Source organism: Zosterops lateralis (assembly GCF_965231275.1).
Source record: "Zosterops lateralis genome assembly, chromosome: 1".
Classification (NCBI taxonomy): Eukaryota; Metazoa; Chordata; class Aves; order Passeriformes; family Zosteropidae; genus Zosterops; species Zosterops lateralis.
Window position 1 is genome coordinate 100,696,568 of NC_139762.1, and position 17,093 is coordinate 100,713,660.

The 17,093-nt window shown below is 38.7% G+C and overlaps 1 protein-coding gene across 1 annotated transcript in view; it reads left to right on the plus strand.

Moving 5' to 3' along the window:
• LOC310907371 (piezo-type mechanosensitive ion channel component 2-like) overlaps positions 1 to 17,093 on the plus strand; it is an 88,626-nt gene that overhangs the window by 21,877 nt on the left and 49,656 nt on the right. The window contains exons 10-18 of the mRNA XM_083857556.1: positions 339 to 499; positions 1,446 to 1,622; positions 1,799 to 1,924; positions 3,336 to 3,536; positions 4,588 to 4,792; positions 4,932 to 5,033; positions 5,490 to 5,655; positions 15,098 to 15,341; positions 16,542 to 16,638. Coding sequence (XP_083713682.1) covers positions 339 to 499; positions 1,446 to 1,622; positions 1,799 to 1,924; positions 3,336 to 3,536; positions 4,588 to 4,792; positions 4,932 to 5,033; positions 5,490 to 5,655; positions 15,098 to 15,341; positions 16,542 to 16,638 — 1,479 coding nt within the window. The remainder of the gene's footprint in view (positions 1 to 338; positions 500 to 1,445; positions 1,623 to 1,798; positions 1,925 to 3,335; positions 3,537 to 4,587; positions 4,793 to 4,931; positions 5,034 to 5,489; positions 5,656 to 15,097; positions 15,342 to 16,541; positions 16,639 to 17,093) is intronic.

The following is a 17,093-nucleotide window of genomic DNA, read 5'->3' on the forward strand; positions in this document are numbered from 1 at the left end:
GATCTCTAAGCTTAGGTCCAAAAATACTGGAGGACAAGAGTCCAAAAAGAGCTCTGATGAGAGGAATAAAAGCAAAATTGGCAAGGGAGGCCACCACTGCCGCTTTTGAAGCGCGGAATCTTTCCAGGAAATGTGGGTCAGAAGGCAAATCACCCCAGCTAAGTGGGCTTCAACCCCACTTTTAGTTAACCATTGAGCTGTATCTTTATCCTACATCTTGTCTTACTCTAAGACTTAGAAGAAAAGCAGAAAGCTCGTTGTTGTCTAGTAGAGTATTCCATTTCACAGAGACCTTCTGTTTTTGTCCTTACAATGATTCTGCTTGAACATCCCTGCAGACTTAAGGAACAAATGGCATCTGGTGATCGACCGCCTTACAGTGCTGTTCTTGAAATTCCTGGAGTATTTTCACAAGATGCAAGTCTTCGTGTGGTGGCTGTTGGAGCTGCACATCATCAAAATTGTTTCCTCTTACATCATCTGGGTCACAGTGAAAGAGGCAAGTAAACACCCACTGTCAAACTCTTACACACTGTGACCTGTCAGCATCTGCCATGTGGTTACACAGCCAGGTTTAGGGAGAGGGCTTCTTCCTGTCAGACCTCACTGAAATTATGGGATCCAACTGGGTTTGTTTACCTGCTGGGAACCTGCCTTGACATCTTCCACATTCTCTCTGTTTCAAGAGTCTCAGCCTCCACCTTCTCTCCAGGTATTGAAATTTTATTAGTCCAGTTCTTTGGATTTAAGAGACATAACCCCTCCCTGGCTCAAATTGTCTGTGGGCACCATCCAAGGATGGAAGGTGTGGAAAAGAACTGGGAAGGTACGTGTAGGAAAATTGCTTAAACTTGGTCTGGTGCTTAAGGAACAAGAATGTGGAACTATGTCTGAAGAAAAAGGGAGCAACACTTCTAGCTGTGCTTTTGGTACCAGTAATGAGAGTTCTCTATGTGATATAACCATTTCTTGAACAGGGTAATAAGACAGGATTCACTAAAAACAAAGAAAATATCCCTTTTCTCACATTTTTTTGTGAGGGAGAAGTCAAGACGATGAAGGTCAGTTGTACAGACACATGGATCTGTGCCATCTCCTCTTTGTTTCATGTGTACTAAAGCAGCAGAAGCTGCATGTGGTCCTTTGTATTTCACATCTGTTGATAAGGAAGATAAGGAGTTTTGTGGATCTAATAGTATCAATATTATGTAGGTGGTAAATTCCTTCCTAAACCAACAGTAAAGTTTTTCCTTCTTCACTTACTCCTTTGTGTCTGTGTTATTGTGGGTATTGTTGTAATTTTTTTCCCAATATTTTCCTCAAAGTTTCTGCATGTCCCTTTCTTTTGAATGATTCTTTTTTTTTTACCTTCTGTGGAAAAGGTCAAACTTTCTCAGTTCTTTTGTTACTCTGTGTAATTTCTGTACTGTTTTTTGTGTTTTCAGGTGTCTCTGTTTAACTTTGTGTTTTTAATTGCCTGGGCTCTTGCTTTGCCATATGCTCAATTTCGCCCACTGGCATCAAGTATCTGCACTGTTTGGACATGTGTGATTATTGTCTGCAAAATGTTGTACCAGCTCACATCTATTGATCCCAAGAGTTTTTCCAGTAACTGTACATTGGTGAGTACAAATGCATATTAAAAAGGTTTGATTGCTGTCTTCTTCAGTGAAGGAGAGCAAAAGGAAGCATATCAAATACAAAAATAACAGTTCACCTGATGTATTACTGTTGATTGTCATAGCCTTCACAACCAGTCTTAAAGTCGTGTTTTATAACTGTTGCATTTTCTTTTTAGCCAGGAGAGAATGAAACTAAGGTCAATTTAGAAGAACTGAAAACCTCAGTGCTCTACAGTGGGCCAGTTGATCCTGCAGAGTGGGTTGGATTGAGAAAGTCTAAACCCCTTCTTGTGTATTTAAGGGTAACTTCTTTGTTATCTGTATTCAGATATTTTTTTATTTGTGGTAAAAGTAATATTGGCTTTGAAATAAATAATCTATCACACAAAAAATAATTTAATGCAAAGGATTGATAAGAGGGAGGTACAGAGGGAAAGAGGCAACAGAAAACCACATCTGTTACACAGAACATTTCCAGAAGGGATTCAGTACCAATTAAGTTATTCTTTCATGTAGAATTGTCACTTTTGGACTCTACCATCTGTTAAAAGCTGTTTAAGAAATGTGATATTTAAGAACTCTAAGTAATTGAGAGGTACATGGCATTCAGATACCAAAAGACTGATCAGTCTAATTGGAGTAATTGCCCTGAATACAATGTGTGCTAGAAGTTAATTTTTCTAAGTGCTTATTCCTTAGCCACAGTTCAGAAAATATAATGAGTTAAGGGAATCATTTATTCAAACACTACTAAATGGATGTCTTTTGTTTTTCGCCTTGGTTTTGGTTGATGCCTGTGAGCAATGTTTTATTATTCCTGTCTTCATTAAAGAACTTTACTTGCAGTGAAAATGTGCCAAGTCCTGGGGAAAACCATATCTCTTATTAATTTAAAGAATTTCCAGCATTATATATATATACAGTTTAAGGTTGTCAGAAAATATAAAAATCCCAGTGGGCCCTGTTTCAGGAGATTCTTGTCCCAAGTATTTCTCAGAGAACAGAGATCTAGAGTGTGCTGCTACTTCAGTTGTGACCTCCTTGAGGGGCTTTCTCTGAGTTGGTCTTTTTTAACCAACTCTTGGGGTTAGTTAGTACCTCTCTTCTATTGAGCATGGGACAGATCTCCTTCTTGAGATAAATGAAAAATCAATTCATAGCCACCCTTGACTGCATCCTAGTCAATCTGGCTTTGGGACAGAAGAAGCTGTACCTGAGAGAAGACTAGCAGATAAACTGTTCTTGTGAAAGAGTGCCCAGATTAAATTTGCTCTACCCAACATCCTTGTTTTGGAAAGTTAGTGCTTGACAGCTAAACCTCTGCAGATGACTTTTGTATGTTTGCCTCTTCTATCTCCTACAAAGCAAAACATGATACCTTAAGAGATATGAGAGGCACATAGATGAGTCAATGCCTTTTTCCTTCCCTTAATTTCCACAGCTAGTTTTTATTATAGCATTTTTAAATTAATGTCTTTATATGGACTTCTTTATCTGGATGTCTGTATGATTCATCAAAATCCAAGAATTGTGTGAACCTTAATTTGTTTCAATCACAGTAGCTGGGAATAGGTGCCAGTGCATTCTGGAGTGTAGAAGTCCTCAGTGATAACATCAATTTGAGTATTAATGGGTTTATGCTTATCAGAAAATTTTATAGCTTCTTGTGGTTTTGAATTTTATTCAATACTCTCCTGATTGTGTCTCCCATAGAATAACTTATTGATGCTGGCTATTTTGGCTTTTGAAGTTACAATCTACCGTCACCAAGAATACTACAGATGTCGAAATAACCTCACTGCACCTGTGACTAAAACCATTTTCCATGATATTACAAGAGCACATCTGGATGATGGACTTGTAAACTGTGTCAAGTATTTCATAAACTACTTCTTCTACAAGTTTGGTTTGGAGGTAAATATGTTCTACTTTTCTTCAGAAACCTTTCGAATGTGTCCTTTTTGTATAGTAGCTTGGCCTGTGTCTGACATCTAGAGGCTTATTAGTCATCACTTGTATTAGTCATCTCTGTTCCCTTACCTTGTCTATTTGTTCATATGCACATGAAATGTACTCTCAAAATCTTTCCATATATGGTGATTTTTCACGATTTTCTATGCCTATCTGAAGGAAGCAACTCCCAGAGTAATGCATCCTAAATTTAATCATAATGATGCTCTTGACCTATCCATTGAACACAACCACTACTTTGATCAGTGGAGTAAACTGTTCACAACCATCTGAAGATTAGGAACGAATGAAAATTTTAAAAGCCTAGCTAGTTATTTCCTTTGGGAAATAGTTTTAAGATCATTCTAATCTGGGGAGAGAGAAAACAGAAATAGAATAATGTGCTGAATAAATGAAGTGTTCACAAAGTTTTAAAACATGTTTCATGGAACGGAATGAAGGGACTGAAGGAGCTTCTCTAGTGAAGCTAGAGAACAGAAATGCTGGAATGCAGAGCCTTTAGAATAATGGAAAACTAAAGCTGTCTTGCAGGAATTGACTGTATTTGTCTATCACCAATAGAAGCTGTATGGTCTAAATGCCTTGTCCATTTCCTATATGAGGATACATTTTAGTTGTTATCAATCTTAATAGTTCCTCTTCTTTTCCACATCTGTACATCCTATCAAAATATGTGGCTGTGTAATATATTTTTCGCTTGGCAACAATTAAAACATTTCACATACTAGCTGTTGTGACAAGGTTCTTTCCTTCCTATATCTTTAGATATCACATAATAGAAACCTGCTCTAGACAGAAGAGTATCAAAAATTTGGGTGTTTGGGTGGAATGGTGGATGTTGCTTTTGGAGCAGCTTGTTGGTTTGCACAGGGTTCCTGCAGTCAGATGCAGCCACATCCAGGCATTCTGTCAGGACCCACAATAATTTATTATTGCTGTATTGACTAGCCATGAGGTTGTAAAAGTTGTTTATGCTTCTTTACTTCATTTGCAGACCTGTTTTCTTCTGTCAGTGAATGTAATTGGTCAAAGGATGGATTTTTTTGCAATGATTCATGCCTTCTGGCTGATTGCTGTATTGTATCGACGTAGGAGAAAAGCTATTGCAGAGATCTGGCCGAAATATTGCTGTTTTCTAGCATGCATCATTACCTTCCAGTACTTCCTTTGCATTGGCATCCCACCTGCTCCTTGTAAAGGTAAGGACGCCCTTTATGTAAAATTACTGCTACTTGCTTTTATAGAAAAATGCTGGAAAATTGGTAAGTATTCTGAGGAAAAGGATGAAGTAATCATTATGAAGTACTGATTGAATTTTTGCATGTTTCTGCCACACAGACTATCCATGGAGAAGTGGCAATGCCAACTTCAATTCCAACATCATAAAGTGGTTATACTTTCCAGACTTCATTGTGAGACCAAACCCTGTCTTCCTTGTGTGTAAGTATTTTAGCACATAATTATGAAGTGTTTATATGTCCTTTGCTTAAATCATCTGTACAGTGGAATTTGAAGCCAGCCTTTTATTTATACTTCAGTAGCAAGATGACAGATTTTTTTGGTGACTGAATGCTAAGCATGGCTTTGAATGTAGTTGAAAAATTCACAGAATTTTTGCATATGCTTTTTCTGTATCCCTTTTTAAGTAATTTGACATCAAAATATATGAATATTTCCCCTTTTCTCATTTATTTCTCCATAAATGTCATAGACAATGACAGGTAAAAAACCTAAAGATGTTAATAAATTTCAATTCAGAGTTAAATGCATTGAAAATGACTCAGTCTTGGAGGTTCAAAGTGTGGGAAAGCAGTCTGGTAACTACATTATATCCCAACTCTCCTTACACTTATGTTGATGACTGAATTTTTCCTTGCAATCACTACTTTCTCCTAGATGACTTCATGCTGCTTCTGTGTGCATCCTTGCAAAGGCAGACATTTGAGGATGAAAATAAAGCTGCAGTACGAATCATGGCTGGAGACAATGTGGAAATTTGCATGAACCTTGATGCAGCATCTTTCAGCCAGCATAATCCTGTTCCTGACTTCATCCACTGCCGGTAAAAACTGAATCTTAGACACTTGGAAAATACAGCGCTTCGTTTTTGTAAAGTTCACTAGGGTAAAAGTCATTCTTACAGCTTCCAATTTTACTTGGAATTTGTATTCATGTATGTTCCCATCTAACATACATGAGAGAGCAGATAATTAATTTCTGGGTGACCAGCATCTGGTTTAGAACAGGCTGGATGCAAACATGTCTTCCTAAAACTGATGATTGTTTTAAGTGCTCTCCAGAGAAGTTCAGGGATAAATTTGCCTGAAAGCCTGCATTCACAGAATCGCAGACTGTTTAGCTTGGAAAAGACCTTTAAGATCATCATGTCCCACTGGTGTCTTAGACAACCAACACATTGCAAAATGTTCACCTTTAGTTCAGAAGTTCTTGCATGCTATCTGTGCAGATGTGAATTTAGAAAGTTTGAGGAAAAAAAGTAGTTTGGCTGTTAGATTAATCTAACCCTCGTATTTCCAACTCCAGAAAGAATCTTGGTACCCAAATTTGAATTTCCCTCTATGAATGCCTGATGGGGTGGCATTTATGTTGGACTTAAATGCTCTGGTGGTTTCCCCACAAACACTGACATGTTAGCAAGAATCCATTGCAGTCTGCAGTTTCCCATGTATGCATTTATTCTCAAAAAGTCATCAGTTGTGTCCTGCTGAGTTGTTGTCTAAGCCAAATCAAAACAACACTCTAAGAGACTGTCCTTTGTGCTATTTCATCTAGGCATAAGAATCATAAAATTGTCTTGGAAGGACAACTGACATGACTTCCTGTTCCTGGGCATTGCATGCAAGGTTGTTTAAGAAGATGAATAATACATAAAGGGGCAGAGCTTGAGGCAGTCTGTTCTGAATGTCCCTCAAACAATGGAACTCTTCCATTGTGGGATCATTTCAGCAAACACAGATTAGCTCAGCTCTTCTAAATTGTGCTGGACATGCTCTTATTTGAAGTTGTCTCTGAAAGTTTGTGTGATATCACAAGAGTAAATGGGAAGAGTAAGATGTCTTAGCTGTGGTGTTCTATCAGACTTGATCTGAGAATGCATGTTGCCAACAGATGTCTGAGTATGACAGGAATAGAAAAATGTCAAGAACTAATGTCCCTAAAATCTTCTTTTTGATGACAGACTTTTATTTTTTTTACCAGACAAGTGGTATCACTAGAAGTCTTTCTCAAGTTCTTTAGGATGATCCTGCTACTTCTGTTACAACTGGTTGCCAAATATATCTTGAAATAGCGTTGAAGAGGAGACTCTTGAAACACTGAAGTGACGCATTTGTCCAGAGATTTATAGTTGCTACTAGGCAAAGGTTGAACAATTCACCCCCTTGAGAATTTCCAGTCTACACTGTGAACCCAGTGCTCTAGATTCAGTAACATAAGCAGGAAGGGAGAAGTATTAATCTTCAAAATGCTCCATCAAGTGAGAATGCTTTCTAAACTATACCTGACAAGTTGGGCTTGGTTGAGAAGAAATGTAGTGGAGATTGCCTGAATTTTTCTCTTGCCACTGAAATTGTGTCCATCTTAGCAAAAGCTGGTGCAGCAGTTGCACTGGGCACTGATGTGTTTAGTCATTGATGAAAACCATCACTGGTTTCTGGCAGAAAGATCAAATTTTCCTCCCTTAGTCCAGAAAAAAAAAAATCATTCTAAAAAAAACTCATTAATGATGAGAATGTGTTTTAAAGTCATCTTTGGAAGAGAAAAAGGCAAGACAATCACTGCTTTTTAAACAACCTTTTTTGGGATATTTTCAAAGTTCTCTGGAATCTGATAGGTAATTCTGGTCATCTGTATAAGATATTCCCAAATGGACAAACATGAAACTTTGAAACACAGAGGGTATTTGAAGATCTTGGGTGGCAATTGGAGTCAGGTTTATAATGGAGAGCAAAGTTCAAGCTGAACTGGCCTGATGCCCCTTCATAATCCTTTGAGTTAATTTATGTGTTTTGCTTCATGTGCATGGTATACATCAACTTGAAGCCACTGGTGTCAGGACATCCACTCAGACACACTGTTGGGTGTGTGCTGACAGAAGAAACCTGTGGAGAGGTGATTAATATGCAACCATTTAATTGGGAGTTTGCTACAAGTATTAGGCAGTAGGTAATATTACTGATTGAGAATACAAAGAACCCATTAGTGGAGGTGAGCTGAACAAGTAAAATGTGATCACTTTATATTTGTTCCACCTAAATGCCAAAAATCTATGCAACATTTTCATGGGGCAGTGTTATGTTGTGTGAGTAAGGAGAAGAATGAAAACAAGACAGAAAAAGAAAAAAAAAAACCAGAGACATTTTTGTCTGAAAAATTAATCATTAATTACTAGAAAACTCATTAATTAATGCATTGAGAACAAAAGAAATTCTTGTTTATAATATCTTTTGTGTAGATATTTGGGCAGGGAATCGTAGAATTGTAGACTGGTTTGCATTGAAATGGAGGGGACCTTGCATTTCAAAGGAAGATCATCTAATTCCAACCTCCCTAGCAAGGGTAGTGACATGCCCACCAGACTAGATTGCTCAAAGCCCTATCCAACCTGGCCTGGAATACTTGCAGGGATGGGGCATCCACAACTTCAGGTGATGTGTTTAATGCCTTATTACACTCTGAGTAAAGAATTCCTCTCTAACATCTAATATAAATCTCTCCTCTTCTAGTTTAAAACTCTTTTCCTTGTCTTATCCATGTGTGCCTGTGTAACACACATCTCTCCTTTTTTTATAGGACCCCCTTAATTACTAGAAGACCATAATGAGGTCTTACCAGAGCTTTCTCTTCTCCATGCTGAACAACCCCAACTGCCTCAGCCTTTCCTTATAGGAGAGGGGCTCCGTCCCTCTGACTATGCTCTTGGACCTCCTCTGGAATCACTCTTAATAGGTCCCTGTCTTTCTTGAACTGAGGGCTCTAGACCTGAGCACAGTACTCCAGGTGGTATCTCATGAGGGCAAAGTAGAGGGGAAGAATCACCTCCCCTGACCTCTTTTGATGCAGCCCAAGGTGCAGTTGACTTTCTGGGATGTGAGTGCACATGGTCAGCTCAAGTCCAGCTTTCCATCTGTGAGAACCCCCAAGTCCTGCTCATCAGAGCTGCTGTCAATGAATTTCCTCTCCCAGTCTATGCTTATGTCTGGGATTGCCCTGAGTCAGATGCAGGACCTTGCACTAGGACTTGTTCAACTTTATGAGGTTCATATGGGCCCACTTCTCAGGCTTGTCCAGATCCCTCTGGATGGCATCCCATTCTTCTGTTGTGCTAACTGCAACATTCAGATTGGTGCCATCTGCAAACCTGCTGAGGGTGCACTTGATCCCACTCTCTGTGTCACTGAGGAAGATATTGAAGAGCGCCTGTCCCCGGACAGAGCCCTGAGGAACTCACCAGAGTTCACCTGGACATAGAGCCATTGTCCTCAGCTCTCTGGCTGCATCCGTTCAGCCAATTCTCTATCCACTGAATAGCCCATTTGTCAAATCCATGACACTCCAGTCTAGAGCAATAAGGATGTCATGTAGGATCATTTTGAATGTTTTACAAAAGTCCAGGTAGGTGGCATTCCTCTATATGTTGATCTTATAGAGCATTGCAGTCATTCCATCATAAAAAGACACCAGAGTGGGCAGACACAATTTTCCTTTAGCGAAGCCATGCTAGGATCACCTTTTTGTCTTGCATATGCCTTAACATTGCTTCCATGAAGACCTGCTCCATTATCTTCCCAAGCACAGAGGGAAGGCTCACTCATCTGTATTTTTACAGGTCTTCCTTCCACTCCCTTTTAAGCTGTAACTTTTCTTCTGTTTGTTTGTTTGTAATGTTAGCTGCATGGATGTGTAACGGGAACATGTAGGATGGTGTCTCTAAGTATAAACAGACCTTTCTTTAGCACGAACTGCATAATAGGTCTCGTGTTCTTTAAGGTATCTTACCTTTCTTTGAGCTCTTAAGTGTCTCTTTCAATGCTTTCACTACAATATAGACTATCCCAGGCTTTAGATTATGTTATTTTTGAGAAGTTACACTGCACATATGCAATCCTAAATGCCTAATTTGCTTCAAAGAATAGCTGACAGTACCTTAAGGTGACTGAATATTTTATTAGGAGTTATAAATCTTTAAAAGAAGGAGTCTCAAGCTCTGGGTAATCCACTGAAGATCTACCTCAGAAGAAAATGTATGTATCTGGCCTCCATCCAAGACAATTTGGAACTGAAAGGGCTTTGTCTAAAAATGTTTCTCGTGCTTTTCAAGAGAAGTTTCAGAATGGTCTAAATATTTAGTAACATGGACAAGAACTCGGTTCAAACCCTATCCAAGCAAGTGAAATTAATAATGGCATTTCTCCAAAAGTCAGTCAGGAAAGAGACAAAGAGTAAGAGAAGACAACCTGGTTATGAATAAATTACGAAGCAGAAGAAAAAAAAATTAAAAAGTTGTACTTGGTATTCTTGTGTTTTCTGAGAAGCCTGTTGTGTATTTACTGCTATGTAAGAGAATGGCAGCTGCAGACTGAAGCACCCTTTCTGAAGTGTCACTTCACTTCAGAAGATTACTACTCAGTCACCGTTCTAGTAGACGTGGATAAAATCTTTTAACTGCAACATAAACAGTGGCAGAAGAAGAACATATTTCCAAAAGGCTTCATTTTCTTCTCTCTGGAGTAATACTTGAGTTCAACAATGATAAATACAGTCTAAGTAAGAGATTTCCTGAAATTTTCTTGCCTTTCCACCCCCAGATTTCTCAGGGGATACATGCTTGACCCCAAAGCAGTGCACATCCAAAGGACTTTGAAACAGAAATAAGAACAAAGAATAGAAACAGGAGCTTTTAGAATGACACAGGATTTAAAGCAACCTCACTGAGGATAATCCTTTCCCACAGTCTCTAATGCTGGAAAATTCTCATTTCAGTTCCCAAGAAGTTTTCAGACGTTCTCTTAGACATTGTCAGGGAAAAAAAAGCTTGGGATTGTAATCTGCTTTTTTCCACTTAGAAGCAGAAACAGTCATTGAACTGTCTCCTTTAATATTTGTGCTCTGGGAACCATCATGAGGGAAGTCAGGTAAAGTGTTTGAAAGGCAGCTGTAATGCCAGTCTTGGAACTGTGTTCCAACTTAGGTTAGTGAGATGAGACCTGCAAATGAACATTACAGGCTTCCCGTCATATTTATTATTTAAAGCAGATAAACATTCTGTTGCTAAAAGAATGACTTTCAACAAATAATGCAGTTGTGAATTTGGGGGTTTTTAAGGTGGATACAAGCACAAAGGAAGGACTTTATTGGTAAGAACATAATGGTAAAAGAACATTAGTTCCTTGAGAGGGTTAAACAAACGTAGTAGGAACTAAGACCTATGGGATCCACAACATTAGATTTGAAGAAGTCCATTGAACTAAGGGAGCTAGTTCTCAGAAGATTGGATGTTGCTATTGGCAGAGGGAAAATCAACAAAACTCCCTTTTGAAAGCTGAAATAGAGCTCCAGGGAAAGGGTTTGAGGATGGAAGCTGGGATGGGAACATTAGCAATGCCGAGATTAGAAGGGGAAGCAGGCTCTGATGCAGGGTCACACAGGCTGCTAAGAATGTAAGGAATAGGAGATACAGAAGAAAGAAAGAAAGAAGAAATTTGATAGTAGGTGAAGCTTACAGAACACATGTGTATAAGGACATTATGTCATCAGAAGAAGGCTACAGGAGGAGCCTTGGGGTTATATGAAGGTGGGTACCACACTCAAAGCAGGGGGCTGCTGAGGGAAAACAGTGAAGCTACATAACAGCAGCTCCTCCAGCATGAAGAAGCCTTGAGCTGCATCCATTACCACAAAAGGCTCTCACCAGTGTGTAAGCAGAAGTGTGTTCTTCCCCTAAATTTCAAAGCGCTGAATGAGAACAAATACCTTTCCTGAAAGAGGTTGTTGGCTGCAGCATCAGCACCTCTTGGTGCCTGCAGGCAGAGGTCCAGACACTAGACTGGTCATAGCCAAACATATCGTGTAGCTTGCCAGGGAAACAACTACACCTAGAGCAATCTCTCTGCAACAGGCCGGATTGTATTGCAGTTAAAAATTAATTCCTGTGGAAATAAAATATTCAAACAATCGTGGTAAGACCAATAGAACTGTAGAAAAGAAAAGCAGATAATTTGATATAGAAAGCCGTCTGGGGTTCACATAGGTTTGATGGATGTGTGGAATGAACTTCAGACTTTGTCTTCCTTGGTTTTGAGCAAATTGATACGGTAATTTTTTCCAAAATGTTATCCAGAGTATTAGTGGGTTCTATTAATGACATGGTTGGAGAATCAGTGGGTTTTATTTCTCATTAATCTTTCAGGTTTCTTCTGTGTAATTTCTCATTCAGAGGCTGTCATGCTACCACCAAATGCCATAGTTTGATGTCTTACTTGGATGTGTGACTGTGCAGCCTCTGTTGCACCCTCCCACCTTTCTGCATTCATCACACCAGCACTGAGTTGGCTCAGAGGCTAAATAGGCAAAAAAGTATCCCTTCCTTCTGTCCTCCCTGAAAGTAAATAGACTTTTGCAAATTTTCTTCTTGAAACCATTTCAAAGAGCCAAAGCCAAAAAAGGGGGCTGAAATGCAGAGCTGAATGGATGATAGGGTGTGACTGTCCCCTTGGGAACCAGCTATGCAGATTTCTAAGGTGTATTGTTAAATCTCACATCCTGAGGGTGGCCTTTTACTCTTGGTGAATGAAGGGAGATTTAAAGAACACTTAGGAGATGAGAGCTTGGAAGAGTTATTTACATGATTTTAAGCTAATGATCTGTGTGGTCTGCAGTGAAAGCATAAAATCACAGTATATGCTGTCCAAGATTAAGCATTTTCTCCTGTCTGTGTAGAAGCTTTTAAACAGAGGGTAAGCACCTCAACTGTCTTCATGGGTTTGTGTAGGGTCTTTTTAACTGTTGTCCTTGTCCTTCAGCCTCCCACTGTTGCATTATGCTCCCAGAGCACAGAACCAAAACTCCTCACTTCCTAACATACTGGGCTTTGAGGCAGAATTCAAAGATTTACATACAAGAACATGTCAAATTATTTGGGAGATAATACGTAGAGAAGTCCCCGCCAAGACATGTCTATGTTCCTACTCTTACAGCACTTGACCTATCCATATCAATATAAACAATTAATGAAAATTAGGGCCATGCATGACTCTATGCTGTAACAGACAAGATGTTGCATATTGTAACTGGAAGGAACATGATTTCAGGAAAATTTTTATCTACCTGAAACAACTTGAGTGTTTCTCTCCGTTATGTTCAATGTGGCATTCTTCTTGGGATAGCACAGAAGTACCTTGGTTGGTTGGTGGTCTTCATTGTTTAGGTGTGCCTTGGCTGACTTGTTCAAACACCATTTTGTGAGATGTCCACGCCGAAATGAATTATTGGGAGCCATTTTATTGTTTGATTTGCTTGTAACTGCACAGTTTTAAAAGTCAGAGTGCTTTCCATCTTTAAGGACTACATCATTTATCACTTGACACAGTTGTAGTGCCTCCTCCCTTCTAAGCATTTTTCTGTTACATCCAGTTTTGTTGTTTGGTTGGTTTAGAGATTATCAAGGCCATTATATTTAATGTATATTTTGGATATAAGAAGAACAGGTGTACTTAATATTTTAGATGACTGCTAAAATATAGCAAATGGCTACCATTATAGTGAAAAAATAGGTAGATTATTGTCTTCTTTTTAATATTCTCTCTGATTTCCAGAAGTTTTAATCTAAGAGTGATACCTGCTGCTGATGATGACTCAAGCAAACACCACATGTATATGTTGGGAATTTTGGATTGGGACAGTCCCAAATGTCTCTGACTCTCTAAGAGTCAGAGTTCATTTTTACTGAAGAGTATTAAAACATTGCTGGGTTTTTTGGTCAATTTTGTTCTATTTTGGGCTTTTCTCAAAAGATGCTGATGCATTTTGTTGGTAGAAAAGTACAAGGTTTTTGAAGAAGAGTAGTGTCAGGAAAGTGATCTCTTCCTAGCCATCCCACATACTAATAGCTATTATTAAAGGAATATAAAACAGAATATTATTTTCTGGAGAAACAATGAGAGCACCATTTCTAGTGCACATCAAGTTCTTGAAGACCTCTTCAACTGATGTCTTCTTTTTTCCCAGTGCATATGGATTATTTGTTAATGTTTTATCACCTAGAATCCAGTAACATCTCCAAAGTCACAATATTTTTGGATTTCACAGGCAGTAGATCACAATTTTTTTTAATATTTGCGGGATATAAACATGAAGGAGCTTTTTTGTTACCTTTCATTAAATGCCTGGTGAAATATGTAATATAGGCCTATAAATGTAAGACTATAAATATATACTCCTAGAAAGTTCTGAGCCTGAGAACATCAAGCAGCAGGGGCCTTTTAATGTGGCTTCATCCAGTGCATTTAGTTCATTTGCTCCTTACATGGTTTGGCTTACATATATGTACACTCCTATAGCTCTGTCTCCCTGCCTGGTTTCCTGACAAATGTAGTTACACAGCCTGGCTGAACAGACTCTGAAAACACAGTTAGATTTGGAATCAAAACACTATAAATGGGAGGAAACTAAGAATTAGTTGGTTTTGCAGTGTTTAGCTATATGTAGTATTTGGTATTGCCTTTGGCAGATATTCTTGTTTGAAAGCTCACTGAGTCAATATTAAGTCAAGATTTTAAGGAATCTGAAAACACCAAATTGTTTCTCTCTCTTTTCCACTGTGGGCCAGGCTGATTTCAGATAGCTTTGTCTCATAGCTTCCTGGAAAATGATTCAGTAAATTCTGTCATATTTCTGTTCTGTAGAAACCTTTTGCCCCTCAAAACTTTTGCAGTTGATCTCCATTAGAGAAAGATAATTTTAGCAGCTGTCTTTGAAAACTAGTCTTTTGACCAGCCTGAATTTCCAAGAGGTCATCAATAAATATGGAATTGTTTGCAATGGTGTACTCTAGCTGGCTTTTAAAAATAGATTTTCTATATTATTTCTCAGACTTCTTGAAAGATGATCTCAGCCACCCTTTAGACTGCATAAATGGCATTGGCAGATAATATTCCTACACTGTGAATTTTGGCGAGAACAGATTTTCCTCCCTTCCATGATACAAAGCTTGATCCTGCAGCAAGCACAGGACCCTGAGCAGGTGTAGCAAGGTGCTTAGGCACAGAGAGGAGCTGGAGTGGAGTGTATGAGCTGGGCAGACCCGTGCACGAGCCAAACCCCCTGACTGTGGTGGTAGTGGTGAGTGCCTGCACAAATATTGAAGTGTGAGAATGTCCAGCCCAGAAGACCTTGGGCACAAGTGTCTGCCATTAGTGCAGAAAGAGGAAAGATGACATTGCCCTCAGAAAAAAAAAGGTAACTTTTTCTCCTTATTTTACTTCTAGGTCCTACTTAGACATGTATAAGGTGATAATATTCAGTTACCTCTTCTGGTTTGTGCTTACCATAATCTTCATCACGGGAACCACAAGGATCAGCATATTCTGTATGGGCTACTTGGTGGCCTGCTTCTATTTCCTTCTCTTTGGTGGAGACCTGTTGCTGAAGCCCATTAGGAGCATTCTGCGTTACTGGGACTGGCTGATTGCCTACAACGTCTTTGTGATCACCATGAAGAACATCTTGTCGGTGGGTAACTGTTGCCTTTCCTCTGCTCTCAGCGCTTCAGTTTCATTGGGAGCATGCACAGTGCATTGAGTGGTCATTAAAAATCCTTTTTCAGGACCACAGCCTTCTGCAAGTACAAAGCAGCCTCCATTTCAATTCAGCATTGCTAGGGAATGGCAATGCATATCCATCATAGGAAAATGTGTGTCCATGTGCTCAGTTGGGCTCTGTGAAAGCTCACAAGCTACTTTCAAAGGGCCAGGTTCTGGTTTCTTTGTCTTATGAATTCTCTCCTTAGAAGTCTCATGAAAATCTCAATGGAGTGGAAAATGAGTAAGAAGTGTAAAATTAGTCATACTGTTGATAAGTAGTGCACATTTAATTAGACAATTTATTTAATAAAGAATTTTCAAATCCAGTATGAGATGCAGTGGTGTGATGTGATGTAATGTAAATAGGGAAGTTGACTACAAAGTTACAAACTCCATTCCTATTTCCTTTAGAACCAGTGTGAAATTCAGGTGGAAACAGATGTGTTTGATAATTAAATGTCAGATTCTTCTGCAAAATATTAAAGATTTTCTTCTTTTTAGTTAACTCTTTTGTATGTATTCTTGCAGTGGCACTGACAGGTGATTAAGACAAGCCAGTAATTTCAGTCTTTTTGAAAGATAAATTTAGATTTATTCCTGGCAATTGCTTTTTAGCTTTGAACATTTTAATGCTGGACTGCAAAGAACAGACATTTTTCTTTTTACATTTATTTAAGTCACTATGCTGAAATAAAATTGATTTATGGGTGGTTTGAATTTGCAAATGTTCTAAATGCTTACATATGTGCTTCATTTTGTGCTTGGGAATTCAGTGGAGCTACATGTGTCTTAAGCTTGTCCATGTATGTTTGCAAGATTAAGTCAGTGATTTATAAAAGTTGCTTAGTTGTCACATTACATCGTATGCCAGATGTGTCCCTTTCTGTGCAAAAAGGCAAACAAACTCCACATACTTCCTAGCTCACTAATAATCAAAAAATCAAATTCTGTCTAAGAATAGTTTGTGTGTCACTGGTAAAGCCAGTCTTTCTTCCAAGCTCTTTAAGTAATGAGAATAATTTGACTGCCCTTGGCTGTATTATTTCTCATGTAGTGTAAAAACATGCAATTTTTCTTACCTTTATTTCTCCTATGTCTTGTTATATGAAACTGCCCTTTTACTTTGCAGATAGGAGCATGTGGCTACATTGAGTCATTAATTAAGAATAGTTGCTGGGTGATTCAGGCATTTAGCCTGGCTTGTACAGTTAAAGGCTACCATATTCGTAAGTATATCTTATTTTTCTCCATAATTTTCTATAAATAAAGAATCACCTTACAATCTTCTACCATATATATTACCTTCCCTTGACATATTACCTTTTGAAAAATCTTGGTCCTATATTGATTAGCAACACAGAATACTGAAAATATTTCACAGAAACAAGGGAGAGTGTATACACTCTCTGTATACAGAGAAAACTACCACCATCTCCACATATCCACCCACAGCCAGCATTTGCTGTAAATGAACAATTCACTGATATTGGCACTTAACACATTTTCCCATATCTGCAGGTGATGTGACACTGGTTTACTGTACAACTTGAGCTAAAAGGTCAGCTCACCATCACTGCACGGACTGGGCACCACGTGCAGTGTGGTCTCCCACTCCCCTTGGTGGTTCAAAGTGTAAACCAGTTCAGCTCACTGAAATGGCATGAAAGTGGTAATTCTTCTG